Source organism: Micropterus salmoides, unplaced genomic scaffold, assembly GCF_014851395.1.
Source record: "Micropterus salmoides isolate LMB-PRFRI ecotype aquatic unplaced genomic scaffold, ASM1485139v1 Ms_hic_scaffold_2, whole genome shotgun sequence".
In the NCBI taxonomy this organism is placed as follows: Eukaryota; Metazoa; Chordata; class Actinopteri; order Centrarchiformes; family Centrarchidae; genus Micropterus; species Micropterus salmoides.
This window is the reverse complement of record NW_024041150.1, coordinates 22235775-22258730: the sequence shown is the minus strand read 5'-3', so window position 1 is coordinate 22258730 and position 22956 is coordinate 22235775. Positions and strand designations below refer to the sequence as shown.

The 22956-nt window shown below is 42.7% G+C and overlaps 1 protein-coding gene across 2 annotated transcripts; it reads left to right on the top strand.

Annotated features, from left to right (window-relative positions):
- Positions 1-214: 214 nt before the first annotated feature.
- gba3 (glucosidase, beta, acid 3) lies at positions 215-5196 on the top strand. Of its 2 annotated transcripts, XM_038732731.1 has the most exons (6): positions 215-379; positions 1956-2180; positions 2316-3118; positions 3653-3776; positions 4663-4871; positions 4965-5196. In XM_038732731.1, the coding sequence occupies exons 1-5, from the start codon at positions 235-237 to the stop codon at positions 4848-4850; spliced, it is 1485 nt and encodes a 494-aa protein (XP_038588659.1). In that variant the 5' UTR covers positions 215-234; the 3' UTR covers positions 4851-4871; positions 4965-5196. The 2 variants fall into 2 exon arrangements, with proteins under 2 accessions (XP_038588659.1, XP_038588658.1); XM_038732730.1 differs by having other exon boundaries at positions 4663-5196.
- The last annotated feature ends 17760 nt before the right edge of the window (positions 5197-22956 follow it).

Here is a 22956-nt window from a genome sequence, read left to right as displayed (position 1 = left end):
TTTTCACTAGATTTGCGACACCTCTCATTTGACGGACGGAGCTTTGCGTCAAGTCCGGCCCTCTTCTCTGCCTCTGATTGGCTAACCCAACCCTAACCCTAACCAACCTAACCAACGGAGGCAACTAGTACTAGCCAATCAGAACGCCTTCATGTGCCAACGATCACGCCCCCCAATCAGGGAAACATCTAGGAGTCATTCCTGTTTGGGGAGTTTCGGCTGCGTTGTTACTGTATGCGCGACAACCACCTAATATTTCTACGAGACACACACATTAAACGTAACAGACCTGTTAGAGCTGCTTTGTTCCAGTGTCCTAAAGACATGTTTCCAAGTGACTTTGCGTGGGGAGCGGCAACTGCTGCGTATCAAATAGAAGGTATGTATAACTTGAGGTTTTATAGTCTATGATACAACCACGAGATTGGTGAACTGGACACAATATTACCAACACCCGTGCAGGCTAGTGTAATAAATAGACCCACAAATAACAGTTAAGTTATTAAGCAATAGGCTACTTTTTAAATTTTTTTATTCTTTATTGAACATGTTGAAAGACAACAAAAACTAAATAAAAACAAATAATCAACAAAAAAGATCATCAGCAGATGATCCAAATAACATGTTCAAAGGGGGTAGCAGGAAGTTAGAATAACTTTTCTTGTCCTACCCCCACTTCAATGATATATTTTAACTAATTGTTTGCATCACTTAGATTTTCAAACTAAATAAAAATCAACAAAAAAGAAAATCACTGTTCCAGCTCATATCCATCTAGGATTTTTTTTTAAATAGAAATTTCAGTTGCAATAGGTTTTTACATAACTTTAAATCATTATTATTGTTGTTCCACAGGATAACACCCTGGGTTGTTATACAGTGGAACTTACTATTTGTTCGAATTAACGGTTTACTAAACGTTGGTATTCCTCTGAAAATGTATGTGTTTTCTCGTAGTTGAAAAAGCTCTTGGATATTTCTAGGCAATTGGTTATTATGTGCTCTAAAAACAATTTGAAAATAGTTTTGTAGTCAATCAAATCTTTGAACTTTAATATTTTGAGTTTAATGAACAATGGGTTTGTTGGTTCTCTGTATGTATTTTATATATGATTCGAATAGCTCTTAATGACTTTTTTGGTTTTAATATACTTTATATGAGGTTTCCAGCTTAATTTGCTATCAGTAACTACCCCAGGGAATTTTATTTCGGATACTCGTTCTAGTTCTATACCATTTATCATTAGTTTCTCTAGTTCTGTTTCGGTTAATTGGTTCCCAAATATTAGAAATTTAGTTTTACTCAAATTCAGTGTCAGTTTATTTTCATCAAACCAAATCTTCATTTTACTCACTTCCTTTTCCATGGTATCCAGTAGCTTCTCCAAATTTTCACCACAGCATAGTAGGTTTGTGTCATCAGCAAAAAGAACTTGATATTCCTTTTGTTTAGACTAGAACTTTCTGTAGTTCTGTAACTATCAATACATTGCTCTACAACAAATGATGCAAACCTGCTTATTATTGATTTAATGTCAGTGTCAATGTCAAACATCATGGACTAACTAACTACAGATAATTAAGATAATGATAAAGGTTGTATTTTTTATGGCAGAAACTTGATCGTATAAGCCTGCACAGGTGTTCATACAAGAGTTTGGTTGCATAAATATAATGAGAGGTTTAATTAAGTTGCTCACAGGTTGACACCTAAAGTAAAACTGACACACTTACAAAAATCTACAGACATTTATGTTTATAATAGAAGACAAAAGCAAAAATTGAAACAATAAATCCTACTGGAGATAAGCCAAAGATACAGTCAAAACAAATTCAGTAAAATCCACAGACACACTCAAAGTCCCAATAGAAACATTCTATGTGATTCTATTTTTATTTTTATGTCAACATCCTTTATTTCTATGTAATGAAACAACCTATTTGTGCACGTTGAGGTGGCTGGCAGACAGACGGCAAGGGACCAAGTATCTGGGACACGTTTTGTCACGAGAAAGGCAGAGTGTTTGGGGAGCAGAATGGAGATGTAGCCTGTAACAGCTATGAGCTGTGGGAGAAGGACCTAGAGTGTATCCAGCAGCTCGGACTGACGCACTATCGCCTGTCTCTCTCCTGGGCCCGCCTTCTGCCTGATGGGACCACACGACATGTCAATCAAAAAGGTATTTTCATATCCCCATTAGACCCATGCCATTTTTGATGCCAAAACAACACAATGGAACAAGCTTATTTGATGGATGTAGTGCTGTTTTACCTTACTACCCATTAACAACAGCACTGTACATCTGTCCCAACAGGTGTACAGTACTACAACAAGGTGATCGATGATTTGCTGGCCTGTGGTGTATCACCTATGGTCACACTTTACCACTTTGACCTGCCTCAAGCTCTCCAAGATCAGGGTGGCTGGAAATCACCGGGTATAGCGGCCCTGTTTGACAGCTATGCCAGGTTTTGTTTCCAAACATTTGGTGACCGTGTCAAACTTTGGCTCACTATCAACGAGCCCCATGTGTGCGCCAAACTGGGCCATGAAGACGGCATCCATGCGCCAGGGTTAAAAGAACCGGGGATTGCTGCCTACCTGGCGGGTCACAACATGTTGCGTGCCCACGCCATGGCCTGGCACAGCTACAACTCCTTCTACAGGACAGAGCAGAAGGGCGCAGTGTCTCTGGCCATTAACAGCAACTGGCTCGAGCCATTACACGCAGGTTGTGCTGAGGATATCGCTGCCACTGAACGTTGTCGTGCATTTACACTAGGGTGGTTCACCTGGCCTGTGTTTGTAAACGGAGATTATCCAGAAATAATGAGATCTGCCGTCGACGCTCAAAGTAAGAAGTTGGGCTACAGTGGCAGCCCAAGACTGCCCAGTTTCTCAAAGGATGAGCCTGCCGTTTTGGGCACAGCGGACTTCTTTGCATTGAACTACTATACGTCTCGTAAAGTTAAGCCAGGAGGAGGTTGTGAAAAGACGCTGTGTATGAAGAGCGACCGAGATGCAGAAGAAGTTTTGGATCCGTCGTGGCCTATTTGTGGTGTGTCCTGGCTCGCTGTAGTGCCCCATGGCCTACGGAAAACTCTCAAGTACATCAAGGTAAAAATTTCCCTACCTGTTAATCTTTGGCAGTCATTTTCTGTCATGTATTGCTTTAAGTCAGCTCCTACCAGTCCACACAGTACCCCAAACAAGGCTCCAACACGTCCTTTATTTTGACTGTGAATTCAAACAATAAAAGTGAAATATGAAGCCATTTTTCTTTTTTTTCTCTTGCCATCAAACTGAATTGACCAACAAGAAGACAAATTACCTTCAACCAAACGAGAAGAACACTGACATTTGTTTAGTGTCTTGCTATTGATTTTGTATGCAGTAATCTCCTTTTAACACCTCCAGAAACACATTGATGCTTCATTAGTGCTGTCACATTGAATGAAACAGTTACTTTGCTGAAAGTGTTTGCAATTGCAATTTCCTGCTGTTGTGACTTGTCACAGGCCATTAGGTTTGAGCTTGGCACCGCTGAAATGCAGCTAAACGGCACAGTGTAGACCAATCTGTCTCTTCCCTGCAATGTCTGACAGCTGAGATGCCTTGTTTGACAATAATGTTTGGCCCATGACTTTCCAGGACACTTTCAACAACCCAGCAGTCTACATTACAGAGAATGGCTTCTCTCAGGTGGGGCAGCTGCAAATTCATGATGTCCAGCGCGCAGAGTTTTACAAGGACACCATTTTGGAAGTGGCTAAAGGTAAATCTTCATTGGAAATAAGCAAATAGCCATTAGCGGTAGTAGGATCCAAGACAACGGGCAAATGACAGTGATTATTTTAATTCAGCATTCTGGGAATATTTACATAACATTTTATGTCAGTCTTGCAGCTGGAAATGAATAACTGCATGACAACTTGTCCTTAGTAAGATTAAGGGTATGTTACACCTTCACACGTCTTGCATTTGGGTATAAACAAATCTGCAAAGATTGAAAGCTTTTGAGTCATACCTCACTTTCTGCTTATCACTAACAAGGTCACCATCTGTGCACTATAGGCAAAGTCTTATAATGTTCAGATTCAGAGTGCAAAATGGTAGAAAAACAATTACGGTGGAAACAAAAACGTGGGTGTTCAATAGATTTTTCCTGATTCTTGCCCAAATTTAAAGCCGTTTGTTTTAGGCACAGCCATCTGGCCATTCTTTTAATGCCAGGGATGCTGAAAGTTATCTACCAAATCGGAGAGCTTCTAGGAATCATGGTTTCTGTAGGATGGCATGGCAGTCATTTAAGGCGAGCTCAAAGGAGAAAATTATTATAGCCCCTTTGGCTAGGTTACATATGCTGTATAATATCAAAGAATGGAAGTTGGCATGAGATTAGAGATGCCTTGCATGGTAGTCATAGAAAGTCATGCACAGTTAATGAATGACTTGCAGTTTATGAGAATAAATCTAGGCAACTGAACCTTGTACTTGGTGAAAGTAAGTCATGCTCTTTGTATGCTTCAGAAATCTTCATAATGAATAATCTTGTCATGTATCATTGATGGCTGTATCCTCCAAAACACAAACCTACATACATTACAAAATTTAAAAAAAATTAATAATTCTATGTTTTATCTCTCTGTGTTCTTGTATAGCTGTACAAGAAGATGGGGTCAACGTCCGTGGATATTTTGCATGGTCACTGCTTGACAACTTTGAATGGGAAGATGGATTCAGTGTTCGTTTTGGATTGTTCCACGTGGACTTCGCAGACGCAAAGCTAGGCCGAACCATGTACCAGTCTGGACGGCAGTATGCAAAGATTGTCTTGAAATACAGATGAGGAGACAGAACTTTCTTATACGTTCGTAATAAACTTTTTTTTGTCTCACTTTCATACAAATTAGATGAATCAAGTTCAATTAACCAACCAGACGCCTGTTTCCATCCATTGCAGATCCAAAATCAAAAGCACCACTTATTTATGTTCAGTTTAGAAAGTGGTCCGGGAAAAGTCCAACAAGCAGGGTTTTACTTTTTAATTTGTTGCCTTTGGGGGACATGGGAGACAAAGGGACTGCTCCAGGGGAGGAGTTAATGCCCAAACATTGTCTGCAGTGATTAAACTAAGGGACCAAGACAAGTGCCAAGACAAAGAAGTATGAGAGAATAAATGCTTTTTTAAATGTCTGTTTGGTCATTTAAATTCGACACAAAACTCCTGTACCACCTCACCCGTCACATTGGGAAGAACCGTTCAAAAGAAAAAAAGTCAACTCAGTTATTATTATGCCGACAGTCCACTAGACTCAGAAGGGATGCCAGCTGAAAGCAACAGATGTCCTGCCACAGGAAGAGAGTGTAATGCCATTTGTGTTCCAATGGCAGCTGTGCAAATTCTGTCCTTAAAGAAAGAAAAGAACAAACAAGGTGAAAAGCCTTCTGTAGTTAAAGTAGGATTATTTTTATGCATTGCTGAACAATACACAGATCAACAAGACCCGAGAGAGCCAGATTGCATTGTAGACTTTGACATTAGTGTGTAGAGGTGTGTCCAAAATACAGTGAGATATTGTAGATCATTTGTAATGTTTTAGGTTCAAGTTTAAGGAAATGCCAATTAAAAAAAATCAACATGATCTTTGCTTTTAACTAATCAGAGAACCAAGAGGAGCAGCTTGATGGCACCTGTTTGTAAGCCTACAGTGTCACTTTGTGGTAATCAAGGGAATTACAGCTTTGAATTCAACAGCCCAGTGTGTGCTGCAATTCACAATATGGTGTCACGTGCTGTGCTGCTTTGATTGATAAAATGCATCCTGTTGGTTTAACAATAAACAACTAAAGCAGCTCCCTAACCACAATACATCATAGATTTAACGCAATTAATATTTATGCTCTGATGTGAAGGAAAATGTAATTTATATTCTGTGTTGGGAGACTTTGTTTGCATTAATAAGCATGGTGTATCGTGACATCCAGTTGGCTGTGCATACTGTTTTCAACAGATGTGAGTAATACCCTTGTGGCCCTCCTCCATCTATGTCAAGCTGAGTGAGATTCTCCTTTGTCTTATGATGAATAACAAGCTATTGTGGAAAGATGAATAATGCTACTGCCGCTCGCATTAGAACTTTTTTGCAGGCAGCTTTGAACACAAAGTTGAACGGCACTGCACACTATTTCATCGCTAATGAAGTTATCTAATATCTGTGCCTCTGTCAGGAGCTGCTGGTGATCTTTAAATCTCTGCAGAACGATGGTGACAGAGCATAAAACACTAAACATTTACTAAACAGATGTAACGTGTGACTTGTCAGGTGGTGACACTGGTGGGAACTGATTAAAAATCAACTGATGTGTTAATAAAAATTATGGTAAGAATGACAAGCAGCAAATTAAAATTCTGTTACCTGTGTCACAGACAAAATCATGACTAAAGCAGGTTTGAATCAAGCTTCCAATCATTCATCAATGCAGCCGATGGGCAACTAAATTCCCAGCTAAGAGTTGATTAGTAATTCCACCGACTGTCTCCCAGTATTGATGGATTCCATCTTCCTCTATCACTGGCTAGAGGTAGCTGCATGGGTGAAAGAACCACCCCTGCTGCTGAATTGATCGAATGAAATATGAGCAAGAAGTTACTCTGCACTTAGTGAATGTTGAAATCAGCCATTTGTGGGGAACTGGGGGATAATATGTGCCTATTGCAGGTTGGAAAGCTTAAAACATTAATTAGCATTTAAATAATTCACTCCTCAAGTCTCTTTAATAGCCCAACTACGAATATTCAACTTCAATTTATTACAGCGGGCTGAATTTATTCTGATTAGGCCGTGATGTAGAAAGTCACAGAAGAAACCATCTCTAAATGTACTTTCCAATTAAGCGCCAAATATATCATGTGTATAGATAAGTTGCTTTTGACAATGAATTAGTACGTTTAATTGTAACATTCAATCACATTCAGTGGCAGAGATTTACCCCGAGGAACATTCTGGCAAATTACCAAGAGAGGCCCATTTGTATTTGACCAAACTTAACTCATTATATTTTGACAGGCACTATGAAATATTCAATAACTGGGAAATTCATTTATTATAAATTAACTAAATAATGTAGCTGCTGATAAACTATCTTCATTGTGAATTATAGGAAAAGCACAATCTCGTGTATCGTTGCAGTGCTTACAGGTGCAAAGGGTATGACTTCTGGCAAATAATTACCTTTTTCTATTTACTGATTACCCTCATATGCATAGTCCCTGGAGAAATTGTATAATTAGATTTTTGCTTCAATATCAAGATGAAGAGACATCAGCCACTCCCTTCCTCTAGAACACAGATACTAATCTCTTCCCCTTCCTCTCACTCTCTTTGTCTGGGTCTCTCAGTCAGCTGGTAAGGGACCCGTGAGAGGCCCAAACCACCACTCCGCCTGTCTTATTCCTTTCTTTCTCTTGCTCTTTTTCGCTCACTCTCTGTAGCTCATCATCTTCCTCTCTCCTAATCGCATTGCTCATTTTCCATTGACAAGAGAGTATGAGGAGAGAGGGAAAAGGGGGGGGGGAACAGCACAAACTTTCTAAATCCCATTGACCTACTTCGCCAGACATTTCACTGGGAATTCATATTAGTGCAAAAGAGTTTGAAGAAGAAATGTTTTCTCATCCACCCCCCCCCCCCCCCCCCCCCGCCCGTCTTTCCTCATAACCCCCCTCTTTCTCTTTCAGCTGGAAGCCATTTTCCTCACATCGTGCATTTGATCCTGTATGAGCACTACAGTGCATTGTACAAGTGGATAAACGCCTTACCGTGGCGTAACCAGCGGTTTGGATCTCTGTCACTTTTGACAGTGGCGTAAGAAGCGTGACACATTGGCACTATAATAAGCCCTTTGGAAGACCTCATCTTTGATTGATGAATTTGGTGTCGGAGACAAGATTGAGAGGGATGAATATTGCTAGGCCTTGAAGACAGGAAGTGGAATTATGACAGACCCATACAGAGAACTAACACGGGGAGACGGTCTGAGAATAAAAAGAGAAAGGCAATTCAAATCTTTTTCTTTTAAGTCCCTCCCTGAGGGACTGCAGATGACCCTGCTAACGACTGTTGAAATTCTAACTCCCTTGAGTGTGATGGCGCCACGTGATGGGAGGGGGTTCGCAGACCTGCTTGAAAAATTTAAAGCTCCTAGAATATTCAGCTAACCCTGTGTGCTCGGTTGGGGGTGGTGAAGGGGGGGCGCACACAGAGATTGGTATTCAGGGCCTTTTTTTGTGGTGGGTAAGCCCACCAGTGGTGGCAAGAGAGAACCCCCCTTCGCGTGCGTGTGGTGGTCAATGAGCCGAGAGCCGTGTCTCATGGGAACAGTGGTAGGAGTGCGACTGAACATAAGAGACAAAGGGAAAGAGACAATTTATGGAACCTGGACTGAGGAGAATATATGTGTGATGGCGGTGTAGTTATCAGGCCCGGATCCAAGCAGAGAGACTAATGACGTGGATATTACCTTGTGCTCCCAATATGCAAACACAATGTCATCAACAAAGACAGAGTGCGAAAAACTCTTCTGCTTTAAATCTCCTATGAAACTTTAGAGACAGAAAATGGTTACCAGTCGATCTTATCTGTCTGTTCATCCCACATTTACCTTGACCTAACATGTTTTTATTTTTGTAGTTTTGGTAATCATTCCTATTGGTAATAATAATACTCAACATCTTTACTGTAAAAAGAAATCAGACGGCAAAAAACACAAGCAGTAACGCGATCATCTGTGGATTATTATTACCTAGCCTACATTTCGGTTATGCTCAATGGTTTAGATTATAGTCCCCAACTGCCAGGACATGGAAACATTCACCAGTGGGAATAATATGATTCAGGGAAAATGCAGAATTAATTTTATAATTGTATAGGTTATATGTGCAGTAATTACCTTGATTGTCTGTCTGTGTTGCATTTTTCTTCCTTTACTCCCTGTCATGTCCACAACTACAGGATACTGGTTTTGAACTGAAGTTAGCCATCCTAATGTAAGATAATCAGTCCGTCATCACCCACGAATCCACTCTATGGCTGTGTCCGAAATCACCCACGACTCACTATATAGTGGACTATATAGTGAGCTCACTCGCATTATTAACTCACATTAACAACACTTTCGGACACTACTCCGATCGTTATTTTGGTGCCGTTAATGACATCATTGCCATCGGACAATCAGTTTTTTCTATCAGCGCAATGCATGATGGTATATATGGTTTGGTTAGTGACCATCGGTTGTACACTACTTTTCAAAATGCATTGTGGGATACATTGAGTGGACTATATAGGGTATAATAACTCTCACTATACATTCGGACAGCACTACAAAATGGAAAGCTCACTCCCTACACAGGGGGTAGGGAGTAGTGAATGAGTGGAGATTTCGGACACAGCCTATGTGCTGTGTTTTCCTCTTGCAACAAGCTAGCTAACACGAGTAAAACCTAAACAGTTAGAGCTTGTAAGAATTTGAGAGAAGTGGAAAGTTTCTCTGGGGAAGGTAAGAGGAATAAAGGTCTAATGTGTGTGTTATAATAACATTGTTTTATTCGCTAGATTACCCCTGGTTGTTGATATTCTGGCTATTCTTGCCCAGTTGAACTTTTGTTCAGCGATATCGAATTGCTCTCCAATAGTCGACCAAACCATTAGTTGATTAGAAGAGTCTTTGTCAGCCGAGTCGTCATTGGTCCAATAGACGCAGAACCCCGAGACTGGACACAGGCCCTGAGCTACAACCAATCCCCATATTAGGTAAAGGGTTGAGATTGACCTGACCAGATCCAGCAAATGAAACATGAGCTCGGCAGATTCATCTGGGTCCCAGGCTAACCTATCGCCAAATACGACGACACAATAACATTGACATTCTCATAAAAGAATGCTGAATTTAGATACAGCAATTAGTTATTTTCTTTTGCTGCAGTTTCACGTTAAAAGCATTTAAATGAGGAAACACAAATTGACTTTTATTATGAAGAAGTCACAAGAAATGCAATGTGTGTGTGTTTGTGAGATTGGCACTGACAGCTATCGTTTATCAAAAATGTGTCTACAACAACAAGACAACGGTCATTTTCAACAGTTTCTGACAGCGGATCAGTGTGAAATATTGCAGGGAGTAATGGAACAAGAAGGAGCAGCCTCAGTGAGCTGTTAGATGAAGAGCTGCAGGCGACAGGCTGCACATCTCCAACTTCTCAGAGAGGTAACCAACTCCTTTCACTGGGCCCAGCTGTTAGCAGACTCATGCCTTGTGCAGCATAAAATCAGATCATGTTTACTCACAGAATGATGGAAATGGGCCACTTAATACCTGACTTCTTTATTAAAACCACAATGAGTGAGTACAATGTTATAAAAATCAATAGAACATAAAACTGATGGCCATAACTATGAAAAGAAGTAGTTACAACTAGCTGTAAAGAAGCTTTTTTAAAGTCTTGCAAAGATTAAAGTAGTTCAGCGACATTACTGTATATGCCACATTACACAGCCTGTGAGAGTGCACCTTTTTCTTGGAGTTTGGAAAAAGAAACGCAGCCTGTTGTCAGGTATTTCCTGAAACAAGAAGAGGTTCCTTCAGAAAACTCCGCAGCTCATCTTTGATTAACTGCAGATGCTTTAGGTTCAGGCCATTTCAAGAGAGAGTGGACGCATAGGGCGCAGAGCAACAGTGCGCATGGACTAATTAACTCTAAGTGTTGTACGACATGCTCCCTTCTCACCCGTGTTGTCACTCAGGGTTTGAGTGGCGCTAATGAGAGAATTATCTAGCCTCGGACCCTGGTAATGCATTCAAATGAACACCAGCTGACCTGACTTATGAGATGGCTTTTTAATCTCACCACTTAATACCAATCAGACCTGCTTTCTCATGTGCCTACACTGGGAGGGCCCTCTGCTCCAAACACTGCCATCCACTTTTTTTTTCCACGGTTGATCTAAGGGAGAGCGTTAATTGTCTTGGCTGACTCAAGGGCCTCCGCTGATATTATGCAGAGAACCTCAGGTGTGCAGGATGAAACAGGTGGATATGGCTTCTAAAGTGTTTGAGTGAGTGTGCATGCTTGTGTGTGCGTGTAAGCCCCTTATCATGAGAACCCAGTTGAGGATTAAGAAGGTTAATAAGGTCATGAGTTTGAAACAAAAAATCTGTGACATACAATAGAGCTATGGCATTGTTGGATTACCATAATCATCATCCTTTGGTGCCCAAACCTGTGACTCAATTGTTGTGCTCACAGTGTTTCCAGATGCAATACAAACGTTCTGCACGGGGCGGGTTGGGGGAATTTAATAATTACTTGCTGGTATTACCAATTTAAGCATTTATACCAAAGCAAATAAGCCTGTGTTTCAAATTGGATCAAGGTATTTTCAGTTTGTTGTCTGGCGAGCTTAACTGTGATGGTTTGTTTCAGCCAGACAGCGCTGAACTTGTGGGCAACATGAGCAATAAGCCCTTTCAAGTGTTTGGGCCGTTGCCGTTTTTGTTTTGCCAAGTGCTCGAGGTAACAAATAGCAGATCAGCCAGAGTTCAAGGCTGCTCGCGGAATGGTTGGTGTGTTTCAATGCCTTTTGGGGCGACTTTTATTGTTATAAATCTGGTGGTGTACTCGGAACGTGTAGGTTTGAGCGACTGTGTTTGTGTATGCCAGGGAGTCGAACACAAGCTTGGCTACAACATCTGCTCGTGTAAACACGCAAATGGAGGGTTTGAAGGCAAGTGCACCCTCCTGGCCTGCAACCATCCCACACTTTCAGAAGGGGTGGGGGGACTATTGATAAGTCTAATATGCAAGGTCTTTCCACCTCCCTGAAGTCATTAGAATCTATATTTTTATATTGTCCACAAGCAGTCAGGATTTGCCTGAACGAGGCCCAATTAAAAGGGATTTAATAGGATTTGCGTATTGCTGATTCAAGGAGGTGGTTGCCATACCTTTGGTAGCAATTTCACTCTGCAATGTATATTTTTAAGTTATAGTATGAACTGAGGAATAGGCCCTCTGGAGTGTTGTCATCTTGAGAGAAGTGGTGAAAGGTATTGTGCTGAAACTGCAATAATGACTGGATTAGATACATTATTATGCAGCTTTCTTTTTGTTCACTGTTATATGCATATACGGTACCCTGACTTCAACTCTTTTGGATCAATGTAGACAGTATTTCGACTACTCTGCATGTGTGATCAAACTCTATTTCTGATCAAAAGTGTCAGAATATTGCTCTAATTATGGCAGTTGAAAAGTAATGTTGCGATGACTGGTGTCAACACAGATACACACAGTATTCAGTTATGTGTTACTAGGTCGGGTGCATTGTATAGTACATCTTTACATGTCACAGGTTGACAGCTAATTGTACAGCAGACAATAAAGATCAGCTGGTGTGTTGTTTCGTGTGTGTGTGTGTGTGCGTGTCTGTGGCAGAGTTGCAGCTTTTGTCTCTCTATCTCAGTCCACAGGCCCATTGTCATGCAGGCGCTCAGGTAACAGGCCCAGTCGTCACTCATCTGCCTGACGGCCGCCGCTATCTGCCCCGTTGGTGACTGATGATGGGTGTGTGGGATGGGACTGTGTATGTGTTAACACCAGACACCAGTGCTCGTACCAAAGGGGGGGGGGGGGTCAGTGGCAGGTAGGCAGACAGTGAGGGAGGCGAGATGGATACCAGCCTGGCTGAGGGCTGGGTTAGAGGCCAGTGGGCAGTGCTGCATCCACTGAGCAATACAGGGGCTATTGGGCACAGCAGCCAAGCTATGACAGCAGTGTTGGTGAGATAGATCTGTTGTCACATGGACAGCATGACACTGAAAAGAAAGTTGGAGTCGGCAGGTTGGCGCTGTGTAGTTGGGTGGCACAGAAGGCCAACAAAAAGATGTGGTGTGGTTCAAATTCACCAGTAGACAGAGAATTGTCACACATAGCTATACTATTTGTGTGGAGGACCACCTGGGGGGTATTGAGGCTTTTGCAGGGGGAGAAATGTAAAGTGGAACTAAAGCTGAATGATTCTCTTTTCAAACAAACAAGAGTGCTTTCAGGCTAGTAAAGCTAACAAGATTCTGGTTTGCAAGATGTTTCGGAAGGCAGCAGAATGGACAGATTTTTGACAGGTAAGATGTATGAAGTAGGTTTACATAGAAATGTTTCCTGCTTCCAAAGGGAGACATGACAGAAAAGGTTTGAGGATCACTGCTCTAAAATGACAGCGATTCTCCTCTTAAGGCCATTTTGTAATACTTGAAAAAGCACAAAGCTTGTTTGGAGTGCTATTGCTGCCCTAGACCAAATGTTTTTGAAGGAAATGACTGAAACTATAGCTGATATACTATGCACAAACAAACAAAGAAGAGTCTCACCAAACTGTCTTAAAAGAGTATAAAAATCAAGTTATCAGGCATAGATATTAGAGTTTTTATCAGATAATTATTTGAAGAAGACTGAGGAAGCCTCGACTCCTGAATGTCAGATATCTTTATTAGTGGTCCATTTGTGTGTGCACATGTATACGCCTCTATGCACAGGTGGAATATATGGGTGTGTGGACGTACGTGTGAGTGTTTTCATGCGTCTGCTGTCCGGGAAGATCAATGCGTCCGCATCGATGTTGTCTTGCCCTCCGCACGTGAAGTGAATGGAGGGGGAGGAGGAGGTGGCGAAGGGTGGGTGGAGAGTGGGATGAGAGGCGCGCACTAAATGGATGCGATGCAAATGGCACCAGAGGACATAGGAATCAATTTACCTTATTGAAACAAATGAGAGCAGCTCAGCCCTGCCATGGCGTGTGTTCTTTTTTTTTTTTTGGCCGCCCCCATTGTTATTGTAATTAACCCAACCAACCCAAATCCCTGACCCTCCGTTTTACAAACACAGCCAACCCCCTCAACAACCCTGTCCATGCCTGCCCGGGGTCCCTTTTACCCTAATGAAAAAGCCTTATAGGTGCCCAGGTAGAAATGTAGGTGCTGTAATAGTGATTCATGGCCCCCGGTGACATGCTAAAAGGCATGGGAGATCTGCCTAGGAAAGCATTTAGGAAAGGGTATTCCATATGTGAGCGCCAGCACCCCCACTTCGACACACACACACACACACACACAGATCCCCCACCTGTAATGACTTACGGACATTCCCTGCTCCGAGCATGCTCTTATGTTTATAAACTCCCCGCTCCCCACATTCATGGAATCCCAATAACCAAAATGGACTCTTTGGAATGACCTCAGAGGTAAGTGGCCAGTGCAATGCCTATTTTATATAGTGACGTGTTAGTGTGACGTCCTATTGAAATTTGCCATTCTTTCATTTAAGGGTAGGCCGCATTGATGCCTAAGCTCTAATTTCTCAGTGTGGCATGGCCATTGTATAGGGGTCTTTGGGGATGGATCAATAGTTAGAGAGAGCGATGGGGTCACGGTGGAATCAATGCACTGGACAAACGACCTCCCACTGCCACGCGCACTTCCAAGCCGCTTGACACCTGAGGCGATCTTTACTGAAATGTCCTCTGTTGAAATGCCAAAGGGCCACGGGCTGCTGAGCAGTCACTCATGCATGGCTCCCGAATAAAGTGGCGTATGCAAACCGGGTCTGCTGTCATCCACAGCGAAAGGCCTTGGCTCAGCATTACTACATAAACAAAACTCATGCACCTGAGAATGTCAATTACTTGCCGCCTGCCCCTTTGGTCGGCCCTGTGCTTGATGGCCAAATTGGGATTAATTTGGGGAGGATGGGGGCCGGTGTAGAGGTGACACCGTGTCATTCAACCCCAAAGAGAGAGAGGCGGCTGCTGAATGGAGAAAACGGAGCAGCAGGCCGGCTTGATTGTTCCCCTATTACCCTATACACCGTTTTGCATAAGCGGCAAAAGGCGCTGATGAAAACAAGTGGCGGTTTCAGGTCGGAAGCAGACACCCAGAAAATGAGCTCCCCCCCTTTCCCTTCTTACCCTTCCGCTGGGCCGCATAATTCAGAAGAGCCATCTTGTGGAAATGTCATCGTGTGGTGGCGGTGGAGCAAGCAGTGTGACAGAATGCTGTAACGCCTCCCGGGCTGGGGCCCTCTCCACGCTTGCCACGCCCGAGTCGGCCTGACCTTGCAGGTGCTGATATATGCAGCCACGTTGGTGTCAAAAATGGACAACGGATGCCTCTTCTTTCTGGAAGATTTTAGCCACTGCCAGCACACCTTTTCCTTCGATTTGGGTTCATTGAGGGGTGGTGCATATTTCAAAGAGAGCCAGTATATGCTTATTTGCTTGAGGATATAGATTTCTTGCCTTTTTTTCCTCCTTTTCTTTTTTGAATAGAGGTCAATTCCCCACCGTGCGTCCCCTTTTATGCACCCACTCCCTATTCTTCATTCATCTTACCTGCTGACACATCTGACAACACGCTGCTGTATTATTATCTCCCAACCCCCAGCTCTATACCTTCCACAACAACACGGGGCCAGCTCGACTCCTCCACCCCTTCTCTTTCTCCTTTAGAAAACTGATTATAAATGGTCAATTTGAAAATAGACTGGAAAGTCCCCAAGGCTGCTTTCCTTGTCAAATTGAAAGGGGACAAGGACAAGTCAGTTGACTTGCCCCGTCCGCTGTCCTGATATTTCCGAGGCAGGCGTACAAGAGGGAACATAACAAATTCCCCCCATGCGGCAGGCAAGGCAGTGGCGAAGGATGACGAGGGAGGGTGGAGCGGCAGCGAGCTGAGGATCTTCAACATCTAGCCCTCAGCATTTATATCACAAGTCTCCACAAGGAGTCTATGGATCACTCCAGTGGGCTGGTGTTGGCAGTATCAGGAAAAGCCATAGGCTGTCAGGGAGTATGTGCCTTTCATATTTCACTGTAGACAGCGTTCCCTTCTCCCGGCCTCACTCACAGCAGCCTTTGAGGATAATATCTTCAAATCTCTCCTTGCCATGCTGAGAGGCTATTTTTAAATAGATATTTATTTCATTCTCTCAAGTTTTCTTCCTCTCTCTCCCCTCGGTCCTACAGGTATAGCTTTACCGCTTGTGACCAGTGGAGAAAACTGCACAAAACGGAGAAATGCTTGTGGCTGGGCAGGTATTTCTGTCAACATGAATCTATGAGTCTTTTTCTGTCTTCCATTGACTTTTTAAAAAGGGAAATCTGTCTTGTTTCTATTTTTTTCTTCCTTCGTTACAAACCAATCACACCCTTCCAACTTTGATTAATTAAAATATGATAAAAAAAAGCTTTAAAATAAAGCAGATGAACTGGGTAAAACTTTGGCACATCACCCCATTATGCGAAGGTCTCTTCTCATCAACAGAATATATAATTTAATGAGTCTTCCAGTGATCTACAGTGACTGTTTGTGTTAACAATAAAGTTCCATTCTGATTAATCACACTAGTGAGATGGAAAGCACCCTTTGATAAAGCTGAGATGTTCATTGCGGTATGATTCATCAGGGGAGACCTTGCAATCAGATGGGACGTGTGCCTTTTTCCCCAACACGTATCCCCTCTCTTCTCAGAATAAATTAGAGGAGCGTGAGCGACGGAATCATCAGATACCAGGAGGTGAATTGAAGTGGTCATGAACCTAGTGTCAAACTCAAATAGCTGAATGGTGAAAGATAAAACAAACAAGGAACGTGAACTGCTTGCAGAAGGAGTAGATGCGCAGAGCACTGACGAGAACTTTTACAGATAAGGGCTGCTAGCCCGGCTATTATTGAGCGTGACCCCGGCTGGAACTACAACATATGACCCTAAATTTATGTATTGCATGAACTTTCTCCCCACGTAGTATGACATGAGTTAAGTTTCATGTTGAATTGTGAGCTGTCCTGCTTTCCCCCAGGGTGCACGGTCCTCCTGACCCAATGCAAAAAAAAAGACATGGAAATTTACGAGCTGTGACTTTCTCTTTGGGCTGAACGTTGCTATTAGCAATGTGACCATGCTTCAGGTTGAATACTGTAGGGATAGAATTCACAGTGATAGAATACACTATAAAGCTTGTACACTCAAAATCCTTTTGGACTTAGTCCTTCAATGCGGGCCTCACAAATTCACAGCTTTCCTGTCTGAAGTGATATTACTTTCACGTTTACTATTGCAGACACATGAATATTAGATAAAAACAAGACGCTAAGACCTAATGCTTTATTATACTCTCCTCGCATATTCCCCGCTGTTGTCTCTTGCGCAGTAAGCACATTTTAAGTTGTTGTCTGTTATTCTTTATCTTATTTTGTTCCTGTAACCATGGCTAATAACAGTTTGTCCTATCTTCCTCTATTTCTGGGCTAAGCCGGATCTTAGAGCTGGCCCTCCGTTTTACAGAGAGGCAGAAAATGCTTGGGTAAGCAGAGGAAGGATTCCTCCGTTGCTACTTCAGGTAGTCCCCTCCCTCCCTTTAGCTGAGATTTCTATCCCAGGCCCTTATTATCACCAAACAAGCACTTTTTGATGATGATAAGTAATAGCCACATCCCTGTGTGTAGGACTCACTTCTCAGGGGAGGAAGGAGAGCATGCTGGTCATTTTTCTTGCCTGTTTGGCGTCCAGCAATCCTGGGGAAAATAGAGGCGGCATGGAGGCGGGGGTGATTCTGTGTTTGTACAGCACTATTCACAACTGGAGAAATGAGAAGTGGATGAGATGTGTGAGAGTAATGCTTTTTGATGTTTTTCAGGGCATTTAACTGTTATGGGAAAAAATACAGAACACCAGACTTATTATAATGGTGATCACTGAAGACACCATATCTCCTAGAAAAATGCAAGCCTACCCTTCACATTACTGGTGAAATAAATCGGAGGTGGCCACATCTCCATATTAAATATTTTGACATTATCCAACATTTACAATGCGGCTGTCAAGCAGTATGGATAATCCTAGTGATTAATTCCCAGCTTGATTGTTTGGAGCAACAATGATGGAGATTGAACGTATCAAAAGAGGGGATGATTTAGGGGTCAGTGCTTCCTGACAGAAGTTCTGTAGCCACTAATAACGTAGCTGGGTGACAGCAATGTTTGAGGAAGGGGATGATAAGCTGTGGACAAAAGTGAAAATATCCTGCAAACGGGCGGACACAAATAAACAGCATCTCGGGGCCTTCTAATCCCACAGACGTGCACGACAGTGGCCTGTCAAATTGCGCAGACCAATTTGAATGCACAGCAGGGGAACTCCCCTCTTCTCAGTTTGGTGGGCATCTTGTTTATTTCCTGTTATAACTGCATCTCACTGCCAAACACACCAACATACCCCACAGAAAACCTATAATTCAGTTGGATTTATGCGACAGTTTGATATTATAGTCTGCTAAAGAAGGAAAATAAGGGAAGGGCTGATGGAGGGAGAAAGAAGGAGGGTGGAAACGATAGAGACAGAATGGAGGCGAAAATTATGAAAGGCAGGCTTGTCTGAAGAGGGTGGAAATATGTAGCAAAATACATCAGATAAAAGATTCAAGCGAGCCAAACAAAAAAAAAAGAGAGTTCAAGGTTTTAGGTCTTGTGGACAAGATGGTCTTTCGTTTGTCCACAATAAAAGCTGCGGCCTTGGTTGTGGTCTGCCAGGTATGCCACTCAACAGAAGTGGTAATCAAAGCAGGTGTCCAGACCAGTCTGTCCAACTGCTCTGTCCTTGAGCCAGCATAGCCTTTGTGGGGAGACGAGTATTGAGAAGAGAGGCAATGATGCTGCTTTCATGCATCCTCTCTGTGACAAATTGGTAATATTTTGTCAGTATGTCTTTAAAATTCAAGGGGATTTAAAGCCCTTTGGTCATCAACAGATGTCCTGTTGGCCAGAAATGTTAAATACATGTGTTCAGTGTATTAAACAAACATTTTTAGAATGTAGCTGCATGAAAACATGACTGAAAACTAGTTTGAAAGCACTTTTGTTCACACTTGTACATGTTAAGAAACACAAAAGGGTAGCGTTGAGTTAAGAACGATGCCTGTGGTCTAAATATATAGCTATAGGTGGTGGCTCTCCCCCCCATTCTGTTGGCTGTCACAGTGAATCCCTGAGCTGCCACTGAGCAGCCTGACCTTTGGCTCTGCCTTTTAGTGCATTGATCCACCGGTCACTTTGAGCTAAGATGGCTTCCCTCGCCTCACTTCTTCCACCCAGTTAACCTGAGTGGACTCGGTGACTGCCTGGGCCCTTGCCCTGTGGCCTCTGACGTCTGGTTGCCCCCATGTACACGGTTCTGTGCACCAACCTGTCAAAATTATTGCTTTTCACTAAAATCGTAATGTATTCAAACAAAAAAAGGAAGGAAGGCTTTCCTTCTAGGCCAGATGCACTGGGGTCGTGTGTTCTAATTTTAGGTGGTGTTAATTGCGGCCCTCTCAAGTGTCCTCACTGCCACCTTTGACAAAAGCACCATTCATTGGCAGGGAGGCCAGGCGGGCTGGCAGGGCGCCTGCTTTGCCAGTTGTTGCTGACACCTCATGCCTCATAGTGCATGTTTTATAAGCAGAAATGTTGTGTGCTCTTGTCTGGGTTTGTAGTACATGTCATGCTCGTCCCCTGTTGGTTTTCAGAAACAAGTTGCATAGTATTACAGCAGTGACAGACCCTAAGAGGCATGCTGTAATTTCAAGATAAGGTTGATATGATCAAGTCGCAGCGTGTGAAAGACAAAAATGGAACAGATCCTTGTGTAGTTCATAAAACATTGTGGCTGTCTTGATCTAAGTGAGAGCATTTTGTCACTTTAAGGCCCAGGAGCTCACTCCTCAGCCGGGCCTCGTAAACACGGCCCCTACAAAGGCAATAGAGGCGTGGCACGTGCAGCACAAAGCAATTCAGCATTCTAACACCCTGTCACTGAGCTCACATTTCAACCATTCTTTATTCTCTGCCACAGTTCCAGCAGGGTGTAAATTGTGCAGGGCTGTAATTAATCCATGTCAGGTCATAGAAGAAGAAGGAAAACTAAGGGAAACAAGCTGAAGTACGAGGTGCCTTTGATTATATCACCCCCCACTAACTACCCCCACCCCACCCCACTCCACTCCACACACACACGTCTGCGCTATTTTATTTTGCATTCATTAAGGAAATCTGGGACCCCCAAGGAGATGGGGCCCTCCTACTGTACTTTCATGTTTATAAAGCCTGCAGAAGCTCTATTTGTCCCACTGTACTTTTTCTCCACTATAGGACGGAGGCAGCCTTCTAGCGTGGGCGGAACAAATAATATATATCTTCAAAAGACAATTCATGCTGGGCTCATATATGTGACCACAGTATAACCCCAATTTCAATGTGCACCATCAAATCAGGAGAGCAGAAATAAGTGAAATTAAAATGTGCCATCCATATAAAATATATAAAAGCGATATAAAAATCCTCTTCCCTGCTACAAAAAGTTCTAGTTAAGTTATGATGTTTGGAGAATAAAAGGTTCTCCAACCAATTTTCAGGTTTAATGGAGGTGAAAAGGTTCATTACACTCCCACCTTTGGTGATATAATGATAGTTCACCCAATTCAATAGCGAGCTTTTTTGAATTAGCCCGTTCAGAAGTGCTGCTGTCAATCATGTTGACATACACACACAAATGTGGGTGGTTTTTGCCGACGTGATTGACATTTATAACTCGGATGCCTTAGTCTTAATTTTAATCTGTGAAAGAGACTGAAAATAAATTGGCACTCAAAATCTGACGACAATTCACAACTAAATATCAGGTGTGTAAGGGATGGAAATAATGACTAATGAAATTCCCAACAGCATCAGATGTACTTTTTGTTTAGTGCAAATTGGCAAAGCCCAGCATGCTAACAAATAAGATGGTGAACATGGTTAACATGTTTCCATGCTAGCATTAGCATTTAGCTTAAAGCACCAGTGTGCCTAAGTGCAGCCTGGCTGTTTTGTGCACAACTTGTTCGATTGAATAGAGTTAAATAATCCTAAAGGTCCTTTTCTTATTTCATTCTTTTCCTTCTCCCCACAGAGCTTCACAAGTTTTTCTTCATTATTACTTCTGTTGAACATCTCTTTTTTAGTCTGGTGAACAGAGGGATGAGCAGGGGGGAATTTAAGTCTGTCGGGGGGAGAAACGAGCGGAGCAACCACAGCGTAGAAACTTTTTTCAGGCTCCATTTAAACTTTGAACAGATACTGTAATGTGGTTCACTCCAGACTCTCAAAGGATGAGGGATTTTGGGTTTCAGTTCCTGGCCTAGAGCTCATTTAGGCCTTATTAATCTAATTACTTGCCCAATTGTACATATTTAACATCGCCCCGGTCTTCTCCCAACTCGACTATAAGAAGATGCCTGACAAACTCAACTGGATATACCTTTATAAGGAAAATTACTGACGCTTGCAGATAGTGGAGGAAAAAAGCTAAATGGCTGCAATTCATCACACGATTACAGCAATTATGTCACTGGAATTTGGACGGGCTCAGATCACAGACCTCTCTGTCTGAGATTCCTGGCAACCAATCCCATGTGCACACAAGTGCGAGATACTAAGGCCCATTTATCTACCTTTGGGGAAGTCTGAGCCAATATTAATGCCCTGACTATGATTCCCCATCATCTGCTTCACCCGGTTGGTGACACTAGCGGTTTACACATAGGTTATTAATGGTCTATAAATATTCACTCGATGTTTAGTGGGACTTTGTGGCGGCCATTAGCAAAAGACGTTTGTGTCGGGTGGGGGGGCAGACAGGAGTTTTTTATTTCCTGACGTGACAGCGCTATGGTGTGGCTAACCTTGGGGATCTGGCCTGATGGGGAATTGGACCTTGGTTTGAGGCACTACTTTTATTCTCTTGCTTTTCATGACTAGTGAGGCCATGAATGATGAGCTGCATGCTTCAGACCCCTCATTCTTATCTTCCCAAAATACAAGGTTAGAGTGGGGAGGGAAGGACGCCCCCCGCCCTCCTCCTTTCCCTATACACACGAGTACACCAATTCTTTGAGCAAAACAAATCCATCAAAACTTAAATAAACATCTCTGCACAAATACCAAAAAAACAAACAAACAAACAAAAAAATCAAAGACGAGAAATTAAAGTACATTGTGAAAAATGAGTAAGCTGTCTCTTTCTGCGTAATTTTCCGTCTCTCTACAAGTGAGCAGCAACCAGATCTGCACAAATCCAAATGCAATCAGACAGCTTCCTGGAACATGCACAGCATTACATACACCTTGCTCACCATGGATTAAATTGCCATTGACAAAGTCTTCTTGTTGCTCCCTGTTTTCTGGATATGATTTGAAATGGATTCATGTAGACGTTTCTGACACGGTGAAATGGAGAGAGGAATAGAGGGAGGAAGGAAGGAAGGAAAAGGCGATGGAGGAGAGGAAAGGTGAGGACAGAAAGACACGGGAGTAACCAGAGACAGAGGGGGAGAGAGTAGGACGAGAGATAAAAGGAAACAATTCTGAAAAGGGGGCAGAGCCAGTGAGACAGAGACAGAAGAAGAGGAAGGGGTAAAAGAGAAAGAGTGCATGTCTGACTGTTTCACAGGTTCATTCTGATGCATGGAGACAGACAGCAGAATAGATTGGTAGCCTTGGGTGGATAAGGACAGAACCATTCCCCAGAGAGATGGATTAGACGAGGGAGTGGAAATAAATGATCGCAGATTTTAATGGCCTTTTGGCTTGCTGCACCCTCCCTCCCTACTTTCCCATTTCCAAATAGTGGGGGTGGGGGTGGGGTGGGGGGTTTACAGTGATGACATTTTCACATAGCAACTGTCTACCTTTTGCAGTTTAAATTCTCAAAAACAATCATCACGGTGTTTGATGGTAGCATAGGGATCGAGGGATTGTGGAAGAAGCGTGTCTGTCTTCCAGTTGCAGATGCACAACGAGATAGGGGAAATGGACACCTGGGTTACAGT